The 13,187-nt window shown below is 36.0% G+C and overlaps 1 protein-coding gene across 2 annotated transcripts in view; it reads left to right on the forward strand.

Moving 5' to 3' along the window:
* The window catches only part of CEP85L (centrosomal protein 85 like), a 167,878-nt gene that overhangs the window by 146,709 nt on the left and 7,982 nt on the right, over positions 1-13,187 (forward strand). For both annotated transcript variants that reach the window (XM_046675707.1, XM_046675708.1), the window contains 3 exons: positions 274-391; positions 932-982; positions 12,050-12,157. In XM_046675707.1, the coding sequence (XP_046531663.1) occupies positions 274-391; positions 932-982; positions 12,050-12,157 (277 nt within the window). The remainder of the gene's footprint in view (positions 1-273; positions 392-931; positions 983-12,049; positions 12,158-13,187) is intronic.

The following is a 13,187-nucleotide window of genomic DNA, read 5'->3' on the forward strand; positions in this document are numbered from 1 at the left end:
ACTAGGGCCTAAGGATGTCACATACTAAGCAACTCTTGACTCTAGTCTCATACTTGCCATTTCTGAAAAGACAATCAGCCTCCATTTTATTTCTTACTCGTATGAAATGTAAGTACTCAGACTTATTCATATACTGTCTGTAGGTCTTGATTATTGCTTGATTAAAAAATACTATAGACCCTAAAAAGGAACTTCATTTATATTGAAGTCGTCTACCAAAATTAGCACACAGAACTTATTTTCTTCATATAATTGTCTTCCTAAAACAAACAGTTTGCAGCAAAAAGTAGAAAGATGCCTTGAAGATGGAATCCGCCTTCCCATGTTAGATGCAAAACAGCTTCAGAATGAGAATGATAACTTGCGAGAGCAAAATGAGAATGCTAGTAAGGTCAGTCCATATCTTTGTTTATAAACATGAAGTCTATACTATGTGGATATGTGTATATAGATATATAATTTATAGTTCTTTTATTCAATTTATATTTTTGCTGGTATTTAATAGCTTATGGAATTTTTAGTTTGAATGTTTTTATTTGGAAGTAGCCATTTAAGTAAATTTAAATAATTTAAATTTAAATAAAAGCCAAACTCAGGAAATTATATTACTTGTTAGCAAAAACAAAAGGATATTTTTTTCCTTCCTAACTTATTCAAAGGCTGTCTCACAGTTATTTTTATAAATTGCATAAATTATAGAAAAGTTTTATCGAGAACTGGTGAAGTACTTTTGCAGTTTTATATATGTGTGATCCAAATCATAGGCTATTTAAAGGATACTTGGTATGGATACATTTGTGAAAAATAAAATCACACCCTGATTTTTTTAATAATAAATTAATAATTTCCTGTGCTTTGCTTTTTATTCTTGAAATATTGGTACTTTTAAAAAAACAATTTGATTCAAACCGGTCTATTTCCTGTGTTTTAGATCATAGACAGCCAACAAGATGAGATTGACAGAATGATTTTAGAAATTCAGGTAAGGAATGTTTTGTGCTGATTTTAATTTAGCTGTATGCTGATTTATATGCTTAATGGTTACATAACCTAAAAAATAGTAAAGCGTATATATATTTTTTTGTATGAAAAGATTAATAGCACTTGAAATGAAGTTGCAAATTTTTTAATATTAATCTTTCAGTTTTTTAGAACGAAAATGCTATTTGGTAAATCAACTCTTAAAAAAGTTGTGAAAGTTGTTCTCTATTCGTCACCGTTCCTCTTTTTAATGGGCTGTAGTCTATCTCTACTACTGAGATCACATTTGGTTAAGGCCATCAGTGATCTACTAATTAAAGACAATGCACTGTTCCTAGTCCATTGTGACTGGGCATGGAGCCCTCTCCCTCCTAATAATTCCAAATATCTGGGCCCAGACAAAATACTCATTAATTCTGTTGTCTTATCCTTTGAAGCAGTAACTGTCTTTTTGGGGGCAGGAGGTGGGTTCTTAGCCGTTCTGGCCATCTAGGTCCATAGGTTTAGTATATAATTTGCTCACAGAGACAGACAGCAAGTGTTGATAACTGGCCAACTTGGCTATACATATCAAGATATTATTTTAATAGAAAATTATAGATGAAAACAAATATACCTCAGATAATGAGAAAATTTTTTGCTTAACATTACTTGTTTAAATAAACTTGTTATTTTTTTGTCCCTCACAGTTGAAGAAGCTAAGTGTTTTGTTTATTTGTTGTTTGGTGGTTTGTGTATACTCTGTAAAAACCTGAAAATATTGCCTGTTCTGAAAAAATGAATGTGAATTATTTCTCTAGCATTGGAAACCACAGAGAGAATCCTAAAGAGAAGACTTTGGGTTGAAAAAGTATTCTCATTCCTTTGTACTACAGTTGATGGGCATGTTATCAAGTTGATACACATAATATAGCAGTTCCCTTCAATCACTAGTTCTTTAAAGCTGCCTAGTTTCTCCCAACTGCTTGCATAAAGAATGGCCAACCTTACTCCTGTGTAGAGTATGATGGCCTTCCCATATGCTATAGCTCTGTTTTTTTAATTTCTTCAAGTTCTTTTGCATAGACAAAATAACACAAAATATAATTAATGATGGCAGAGAGCTTCCCAACCTTTTTAAAACATGAGTTATGCGTTTAAGCTATCAGTATAATAGTTATTGTAAGATTTCACTGCCATTATAGTTTGAGTGTTTTGTTCCTCCATAGTTCCGGGAAGTAGTTCCATTTTAGAGTGTTTAGTAGACAAAGAAAACTCAGTATTATTAGAATTTCATGTTTCACTGCTTCTTCTATGTCCCTGCAAACTGTTGAGAAGACCAAATTTGTTAAAAGTTCATTAGGCTGGTTTGAAATATTGCATTGCCTTGGGTACAAGCAGGTTATTCTTACAGTTTAAATTTTATGACAAAAGAGAAAAATAAAATCTTTTGCTGTGTTCATTTTATGTCCAATTTACAGGAGATAAAGATAAGGCAGCATTACAGAGAGAAAATGCTATATTTAAAGTACCGCTGTAGCTTACCACCTTGCAGTAGAAGTCGTGTACTAACTGGTTTAGGTCAGTGGCAGGTTTATTGCTTCACAACGATGGAAGTTGAGGAGAAATCAGTCTTCTACTCATTATATTGTATTTGTTGAATATAGAAAAAGTAGTAATTCATATAAAACTGTATGCTGATTTTCATATTGAGTTCAGTGCTATAGAAATACAGATTTATCTACTGTTTTGTTCAGTTGTCAAGATGATATTGTTAACTGGCGTGAATACCTTGTGTATTCATTAATCATTTAGAAATATTGCCTTTCTTTATATCCATGAAACCAGTATAGCTGAACTGGCTGCTTCTCCTACAGGTTTTTCTTCTGTCGATATACAATATAGAAAGATGTTTCGCAGTACAGTGTTCCCCATCATTTCTATAAACATGGCTGCAGTCAGAATGTGCATGAGTTCTTCATTGGGCATTACCCTCCTTCCTACCTATTCCTCAAAAGCGCATTTCACTTACGTAAGCGTGTTTCCAGTGAGCTGTTATCACTGTAATCTTTTGGTGGAAGAGATACAGATTAAAAAGTTTGTTATGTTTACTTGTTTTCTCTAACATTAAAATGTTTCCTCAGGGAAAGATCTTATGGATTTAAGTGGTCTTTCTGAATTGACAGCTGTCTATGAATTGTCATAGTCTCGCAAAAGACAGAATGATGCTTTAAAGGTCATTAAGACTGTTCACTCTTAAAGGCATGTTTGGAACCACCAATCTCAAAACTGTGACAGTCTGTCCTATTTAGAACACTTCAAGAATAAACGTTCCCACAGCGTCAGAAGGTCTTATTCCAGTTTTGAGCAAATCTCTCTTTAAGCCTTCATCCAGCAGGTTTTCTCAGTGGAAATGGTGGGAAAATGGGTCATAGCCAGTAAAATGTTTCATAGGTAGAATATAACTTTTCTTTAACCTTAATAAATATTGATTGATATAATGTTCCCCATTATTATTGTGATGTTTATCTCCTGTTTTTGTGTTATCCTAGTTTTGTGATGTGTCCTCACGTGAAGTTCTTTCTTCCTAAAGTTTTTAAATTTTTACGGAGTTTTACCTATGTGAAGTTGCTTTATAATGCATGAAAAACTAAAAATATTCTTATCAGGAATTAATACTAATTTTTGAAAAACCTACAGCCAAAAAAGTCTCCTATCAAATGAAAAGTAGCTTTTTAAAAAGTACGCTTTCTGTGCAGAGTTTGTACTTAGAATGAGAACAGTCTTTAAGGTACCTATAGGCCTGTTGTATGCACATTATAGTTGTTGCTTATTTAAAATGTTAGAAAAAATATGTAAAAGGTGGATTTAACTTTTGAAAAATCAGTTCTTTGAGATTTGAGGTGGGGGCGTTGCAGGAAAGGAGTCACTTACTTGAATCATGAAAGAATGTTCTTGAGCCTATATGTGCTATTGAGTGGTCACCAAACCTATATGAATATTCAGATTATTTGGAATGGGCTTTTTAAAATACAGGTTTCTGGGGCCCATTGTGAACCTAATGAATCAGTATCTCTGAGGTGAAGCTTGAAATATGTATTATTAACAAGTTCCCCAGGCAATTATTACTGAGAGCCTGGCAATGGTCCTAGTCCTAGAGTCATGAGGAAATGTAACAATCCTCAGCATGCTCATTGGACCAGAAATGGAATCCACTGGGAAGACTGAGGTTTAAGTGAAAAAAAGAAAAATGTGTAGTTCCAAGATACCTGGGTGTTCTTCCACATTTGAACTGTTTTGGTAGCTCTTGCATATAAGCCTGAGAGCAGATCAGGAGCTGGAAGAAAAGGAACCCAGGCAGGTTGTTTTTTCTTTATGTCATGCTGATTTTTTAATAACAGCTTTATTGAGATATAACTCACATGGCCTACAATTTACCCATTTTAAGTGTACAATTCGGTAATTTTTAGTATGCTCACAGGTATATGAAACCAAGATCACAGTCAATTTTAGAACATTTTTATTGCCTCAAAAAGAAACCCCTTGCCCTTGAGCTATCACTCCCTTAAACCCCATCCCCTCCCCTGCCAGGAAGCAATAACTAATCTACTTCCTGTCTTTATAGATTTGCCTTTTCTAGACATTTCATATGAACGTAACATGTGGTCTTTTGTTTTTCTTTTCATGCCCACACCAATGTTAAGCTCCATTAATTGCCAGCTGATCACTCCGTTTTCAGCAATGCTGTGTGGCATAAATTGCTTCACAGGCTGACCCATTCTGGCTCCTTCAAAGGAGATTTGTTCTCTTCCCAAGAGTGCTCTTCCCCGTTGTCACCTTCACTGTTTCTCTCTGGGAATGTAGCTACCTGTTCTTTAGCCTATGCCTTCAATGAATGTAACGGTATCCTCCCAGCTGCCTCTCACCACAACCTCCACTCTTTTTGAAGTGCCCTTAGGCTTGAACTTTTGCAACACTGTTGCAAATGAATTCAGTTCCTTTAGGGAGACATTTGGAGCGCTCTGTTCTGTGGCTGGCTTCTCCCCAGGCAGAATCTCTGAGCCAGGTCAGTGCGGACCAGAGCAATGTCAAGCTTCTCTCTAAGTGAGTGTCTAGGATGTGAGCAGAAGCTCTAGATCTTGGCTTGCCTCTCGCAGTGTGGAACCCCTGCCCCAGAAGCCAGGGCACGGGCAGTCAGGGCCCCAGTATTTCAGTGGTGCTGCACCCAAGGTAAAGCTTCATCTTAGGAGGGAGCGTGAGCAGAAGAAGGGAGCCCCCACCTTTTGGGTGTATTTACCTGGAACTTAGCTTCAGCTACAGGTAGCTGAGGGCAGAGTGAGAAATGCTGATGTCCTGCCCTTCCTAGGAAGATAGCTCTCCGAGTGGGAGCTGAGGGGAGAGGGGTCCTGTGTTACGGGCTGTGCCAGTCTGGAGTAGAATTCCCATCTCGCTGAGCTGTGAGTGTGTAGGGATGGAGTGGATTTTCTTTCAAATACCACAGATTTTTGCTGTTCTTACTAAGTTTTAGTAGATTTTCTTGAATTTATGTTTCTTCATTTGCTATATGCCCTCAGGACCATTTCCAGAAACTGTAAATGTGTTCTTTTATAATTTGCACTGGGGCGCGAGCCTGAGGAGCTCCTCATGCTGTCATGCTGGGAGTGGAACTCTCAAGCAGATTGTTTTTAAAGTTATATCAGGGAGCAGGATGATAGTTAGCTTAAGGAATTTGAGTTGTACACTGTCTTTGATTCTTAGAAACCTAAAAAATGGCAATTTTTATGGTTTTTGCAATTCCTTATTTATTTCTCTTAGTTTTTATAAATATTTTGAAAATTCTCCCTTTTATCAGTATGGAGGAGTGAGGAACAGGGATTTAATATTTGTTCACACTTAGGCCAAAGTGAGAAATGGGGCCTCTATTGCCACATGCAGAGGTATCAGTGATGTGATGATGCTGATGCTAATGTTACATGTTAGGGGAAGTGTGCTTTCTGGTCTATATTTATCTCTAAACCTTAATAGTAATCTTAAAAGGTAAGAAAGAGTGTCTTCCTTTTGTACATGAAGTTGCTGAGATTTAAAAAGGTGTGCCCAGGGTCTCTGCTGAGATTCTAGTTCATGTCTGACTGACCTCAGAGTTTGTGCTCTTGCCATTACTCCTAGCTGCCTCAAAGTGAAAATCCCAAAAGAAAGACCAAATGCACAAGAAAAGTGTTGGTCTCATCTCTGTCTTGTATAAGCCTTAGGAGAGGGATTTGTCTTAAGGGTCTTTTCCTGGAATGAAAGATACTTAAACTGGAGCACAGTGGAAAACTAGCTTTCTGTGGGAAGCACCTGTGTTCAGTTGCCTAGAAGTAGAATTTGGAAATTTTGCTTTTAAGGTGAAATTTTTTAGTAGATTACACTCTACAATATGGTGGTGTTGTTAGCTCCTTGAGATCAAAGAAAATGCCCGGTTTTGTTTTCTGCTACATTTATTCCGAGAGCTTTATAATGGATGCTCTAGAGTCTGAACAATCCTTATCTAATTCAGGTCTTAGCACAGTGCCATGTGCATAAAAGACAGTCCCAAACTATTTTTGAATGAGTGAACATAACCTTTTTCTTAAATAAAAACTAAATGAGGTATTGAGTGGTTAGTTTTTCATTTATTTGTTAGTTTAGCTCATTCAGTAACTGTTAACTGAGTTTCTGCCACAGGCCAGGCACTTTTCTAGGGGATAGCTGGTGAACAAAACAAAAAACCTTTGCCCACAAGAAAATTCATCCACGTTGCTGAATTTGGAATGGGCCAATTTTTTTTTCAGCTTTATTGAGGTATAACTGACAAAATTGTAAGATATTTAATAAAGTTTATATCATGGTGATTTGATAAAAGAAATGGGCTCTTTTTGATATTTAGTGTAAGAAGAAAGGAATTAGTGTTTGTTGCATAAATATTTTGCACCAGGTAGAGGTCATTTAGGCTTTTGGATTGTAAGCAACAGAACCAATGCAATTTAGCCTAAGCAAAAAAGCCGTAGCATCTACTGTATTTTAAGAATGCAGAGATATCTATGGAAGCCATAGAAGGGAATGAAGCTCGGCTTCAGGAAGGAAAAGGCATTGTTCCTTCTCTCATTGCAGTGGGTTTCATTATTTTCTCTCTCTCCAGACTGACTTCCTTTCCTTTCTCAGCCAATATGGCAGAATATGGCTGCCCCACAGCTCCTAAATTCTCTAGTGCATTTCCAGCCACCTGCAGAGACTAACGCATAGACTCTAGGTCTTAGTTCCTCAGGTTTGGTCAAGTGTTCAGTCAGCCTGTACCAGTGAGCTATGACCTGAGAGTACAGATGTCCAGTACAAGTATGACTACTTATGATTCATGGAATTTGTGAATAGGCAGACACCCAAAAATGTGGTCTACATACACACTGTGTAATTTTCCTAATACCTTACAAGGTAGGAAATTCTTTCTAATGAATTTGGAGCCTAGAAAGATTAAATAACTTACCCATGATTGCACAGCACGTAAGCTGTGGACCCAGAACTTAATTATCTCTGACTCTAAAATCTTCTGCTGTTACCATTAACTCTCTACTTTCTTTTTTTAAAACTTATTTATTTTTATTTAGATATAATTGACATATAACACTAGTTTCAGGTGTACAACATAATGATTTGATATTTTTATATATTGTAAAATGATCACCATAATAAGTATAGTTTACATCCAACACCACATGGCTTATAAATTCTTTTTTAATTGTGATGAGAACTTTTAAGATCTACTGTCTTAGTAACTTGCAAATATACAATGCAGTATTATTAACTGTAGTCACCATGCTGTACATTACATCTCCAGGACTTAACTTGATAACTGGAAGTTTATACCTCTTCACCTCCTTCACCCATTTTGTTCCCCAACCCCCACCCGCTTGCCTCTGGCAACCACCAATCTGTTCTGTGTTATCTATGAGTTCAGTTTTCTGTTTGTTTAGATTTCACATATAGGTGAGATCATATGGTATTGTCTTTCTCTGTCTGACTTATCTCACTTAGCAGAATACCCTCAAGCTCTATCCATGTTGTCGCAAATGGCTAGAGCTCTTTCTTTTTTTGTGGCTGAGTAATACTCTACTGTATAAATCACATTTTCTTTATCCTTTCATCCATCTCTGGACACTTACGTTGTTTCCATGTCTTGGCTATTGTGAATAATGCTACAATGAACGTGGGGGTGCAGATATCTTTTTGAGTTAGTGTTTTGGTTTTCTTTGGATAAATAACCAGAAATGGAATTGCTGGATCATATGGTGGTGCTATTTTTAATTTTCTGAGGAACCTCCATACTGTTTTCCATAGTGGCTGCACCAATTTACAATTCCACCAACAGTGCACAAGGGTTCCCTTTTCTCCACATCCTTACCAACACTTATTATCTCTTGTCTTTTTTATCATAGCCATTCTAATGGGTGTGAGGTGATATCTCATTGTGATTTTGATTTGCATTTTCATGATGATCAGTGATGTTCCCATCTGTATATTTTCTTTGAAAAATATGTATTCAGAACCTCTGCCCATTTTTTAACAGGATGGATTTTTTTGTTTGTTTTTGCTAAGAATTGTATGAGTTCTCTATTTTGGATACTAACCATTTATCAGATATATGATTTGCAAATATTTTTTCCCATTTGGTGGGTTGCCTTTTCATTTTGTTGATAGTTTTCTTTGCTGTGCAGAAGCTTTTTAGTTTGATGTAGTTGCCCTACTTTTTATATTTTTAATGCCATAATTTTTCTTTTTTTATCTTGTGTATCTACTAACAAAGTGTTGTAGTCATTTATAAGTGATTAACCCACCACCTTTATAACATTATTCTGAGTTTTGCTATATTTTTACCTTTACCAGTGAGATTTATAATACTTTCATGTTTTCCTGTTACTAATTAGTGCCCTTTCTATTCAACTTAAAGAAGTGCCTTTAACATTTCTTGTAAGGCTACCTATCTAGTGGTGATGAACTCCATCAGCTTTTGCTTGTCTGGGAAACTATTTGTTCTTCAATTCTGAAGGACAGCTTTGCCAGGTAGAGCAAACCTGGTTGGCAGTTCTTTTGTTTCATCACTTTGAATATATCATGCCACACTCTTCTGGTCTGCAAAGTTTCTACTCCAGAATCTGCTGATAATCTTATGGGAGTTCTCTTGTATGTAATAAGTTGTTTTTGTCTTGCTGCTTTTAAGATTTTCTCCTTGTCTTTAACTTTTGACAATTTAATTATAATGTGTCTTGGTATGGGTCTCTTTGGGTTCGTCTTATTTGTAATTCTCTTGGTTTCCTGGATCTGGATGTCTGTTTCCATCCCCAAGTTTGGGAATTTTTCAGCCATTATTGCTTCAAGTTAAGTTTTATGTCATTTTCTCTCTCTTATCCTTCTGGGACCCCTATAATGAGAATATTGTTCCATGTGATGTTGTCCCTTAAGGTATGTTCACTCTTTTTCATTCTGTTTTCTCTTTGCTGCTCTGATTGGATTAATTCCACTGCGCTGTCTTCAAGTTCGCCGATCCTTTCTTCCACTTCATCTGCTCTGATATTGAACCCCTCAAATATATATTTTCAGTTCAGTTATTGTATTCTTCAGCTCTGTGACTTCTGATTGGCACTTTCTTATATTTTCTCTCTCTTTGTTAAAATTCTCACATTGTTCATGCATTGTTCTCCTGATCCAGGAGAACATCTTTCTGACTGTTATTTTCAACTCTTTATTAGGTAAATCACTTATCTCTGTTTCATTAAGTTCTTTTGCTGAGATTTTATCTTGTTCTTTCACTTGGAACATATTCTTTTATTTCTTCGTTTTCCTTGACTCTCTGTGTTAATTTCTATGCATTAGATAAAACAGCCACCTCTCCCAGTCTTGAAGGAATGACCTTGTGTAGGAGATAAACTTTCTTTTAGCTAGTTGTTTTTTTTTTTGAGGAGGAGGAGGATTAGCCCTGAACTAACTACTGCCAGTCCTCCTCTTTCTTTTGCTGAGGAAGCCTGGCCCTGAGCTAACATCCATGCCCATCTTCCTCCACTTTGTATGTGGGACACCCACCGCAGCATGGCATGCCAAGCAGTGCCATGTCCACACCCGGGATCCAAACCAGCGAACCCCAGGCCACTGAGAAGCGGAACGTGTGCACTTAACCACTGCACCACCGGGTTGGCCCCTTAACTAGTTTTTTAAAAGGTATTGAGAGAAAATGTCAAATTTCATTCAGAGAGTGCATTTCCCTTATTAATGCTTCCTAGATGCCATTATTATCTTAGCTTGTTAAGTATCCTAGGAATTGTACAGCATTTGGTCCTTTTAGGGTAAGCATTTCTGTGAACTCTTTCCCTTATTAAAAGGCTACTTGATAAGTGCCCTTGAACCAAACCAACATAACACATTAAGCTTGCTCTATTTCCCAAGTGCAATTTTCCTTCTTATGACAAAGAGCACTAACTGCCAAACATTTCCAGTTTATTCTGATGGAGAAGATTGTTTCTTCACCGATTTAGTCTTACGTAGGAATATATTAGATTTACTAGCTAATTATTAGTCACATTCAACATGACTCTGAATTGGTAAAAATATAAAACACTATGATCTTCTAAAGAGTTATAGCATTATGAAAATGCTTCTCTTGAGTTCAGTTTTCATTGTTAAAAAGTGAAATTTAGAGTAGTTTATGGTGCCTTTCTTCTACAAGTCTTATAAAATAAATAGACACAATTCTTAAGAAAATTTAGAGTGAATTCTGGATTCCAGCAAAATAATCCTGTCATGCCAGTAAGCATCGATCTTCAGCTAGCTAAATAAATCCCCATATATCATTCAGTCATATAAGTTTTTAGTCAGTCAAATGCAGTTACAAAGAAATTTCAGTATCCAAAAATACACATACTCCGCCCATGTGACATTGTGCTGTGGGAGTCATTTTTGTGGAATATAAAACGAGTTTTCCCTGGAAGGAAATGTGCTTGTTATAGAGCATAATTCACTTGTATCCAACTTTTAAGTTCTTAAATGTAATATTTTTTTCAGAGTTTAGCAGACAAATGAAAGTAAAAAGCATCAAGGTTGAATATCTGAGACTGAGAAAACTGCTTTATATTTGCAAGAGTCTCATGTCACCCCCCCTTAGCTGTCACCCATGGTGACAGCTCCCCTGTCTTACTCCGTCCAGAGACAATGTGAGGAAACTCTTCATAGTGAAGCGTGCTGTTTAGATGGTCAGTGTTCTGAAGTGTTTTCAGAGTTGAGACTAAATACAGTCCTGAGGAAAAAATGAAATCTTTTCTCTGGGCATGTGTTTATTGATCTTGTGGTTTAACAGAAGGAAAATGTTGACAGAAACACCTGGAAATCACTGATAACCACAAGGTTTATGACAAATTTTTCTTTGGTCTATAGCTAAAAATTAGGCTTAAAGGCCAAAGTGACCCGAGTACTCTGAAAATATCCTATACTGCTTTGGTGTACTCAGGATTTTCTTAGAATAGTATCATGCCTGGCCAATTTGTGATTTCATAATGGGAGTTAACAAAGAGATTGGGTTATCGAGTCCCATAATAGACCTTTGGCCTGAACTCAACATTGTATTCACAGCTTGGAATACTGTGCCCTGAGAGAAGGTTGTTTAGCTGTGTTTCAAATCACAGAAATAGGGATAGTCTTATGATCTTGTGTCTTATTAATCATAAGAAAAATGTCAAAAAAAAAGTGTATAGGTTTGCTAATAGACTCCCAATTTATAAACAAAGGTCAATTAATAAAATCAGAACTGTTTGTAATATAGCATTAAGCAGCAATTTTAGATTTAACATATTTTATCCAGATTAAAAACTTTCTTGGTAAAGGTGGTATTATTATTATTATTATTTTCCTTTACTGTCATCCACTCTAGAATTAATTTGGATTGATTTAAAGTGAAGACTTCAGCCCCTTCCAAGGGACTGGGGAGGATGGAGGATCTAAAGTGTTTAGAGCCAGTGTTCCTGGTTACCTGCCTGGCTGCATTTTGCTTTAAGCATTAACATGGTTTGCTTTCCAATTTTCTTTGTTCTAGTCTATGCAAGGCAAACTGTCTAAAGAAAAATTGACCACTCAAAAGATGATGGAAGAACTGGAAAAGAAAGAAAGAAACCTACAGAGATTAACAAAAACATTGCTTGATGTGAGTAGAAGATATTAAAATTGCTTTGAAAGGATGATTCCATACCTATTTAAACTAAAGCAAATCTTATTTTGGGCATATTCATAGAACATTAATTGACGACTTGATTTTGCTGTGCTGGTTAATTAAATACATTAGATTAGGCTAACTAAACTTATAATCGAAAAGACAAACTTTTATTTTCTTATATCTTAGAATACAGTTTTGCAGACTTAACTACAGCAAACTCAAATGTCCTAGAGAGATTAGGTCCTGAAGGCTTTGAATAAGGCATAAATTGAATAGAAAGAAAATTATCCTTGTAAATCCTTAGGGAAGGTGCAATTTTGATACTTCATCATTGGAACAGATCACACTTTCTTCATTTAATTATGAGATGAAATACTTGGCTTGCATTTAAGGACATGTTATTAAAAAAATACTTATTTTCGTTTTTTAACTGTCATCATGACATTTTGCCCCTCAATACTTAAGAATGCATCTCCAAAAATTGGGGACATTTTCCTGTATAACCATACCACCATTGTCAATGTGCAATAAAAATAATATTCCTTGATACTCGATAATACCTACTCTCCAGTAAAATTTCCCCACTTCTTCCCCAAATGTTTTTTATAGTGACTGTTGAAATCAGTATTCGATCAAGGACCATGAGTTGCATTTCATTTTGTCATATAAATCTGAGGTCCCTTTGTTCTCCCATGTTAGAGACTTTTTGACGAAACTGGGCCTGTTGTCTTACAGACTTATAGATTGTCAGACCATTTAAATTTGTCTAATTGCTTCTTTGTGGTGTCATTTATCTTGTTCTCTACCCCATCTGTTTCTTGTAAACTAGAAGTTAGAGCTAAAGTTATCATTACGCTCAGATCAAACATTTTTTGGCACGAATGCTTGGTGTTATTGACATCATCAAATTATATATGTTTGGTTATCCCACTGTAAGTGACACAAATATTGATCTCACTGGGTTTAAGACGGTGACACACTGATTCTTTCATTGTTACGTTATAGCCTCTGCAAACAGCAA

Source organism: Equus quagga, chromosome 11 (genome assembly GCF_021613505.1).
Source record: "Equus quagga isolate Etosha38 chromosome 11, UCLA_HA_Equagga_1.0, whole genome shotgun sequence".
In the NCBI taxonomy this organism is placed as follows: Eukaryota; Metazoa; Chordata; class Mammalia; order Perissodactyla; family Equidae; genus Equus; species Equus quagga.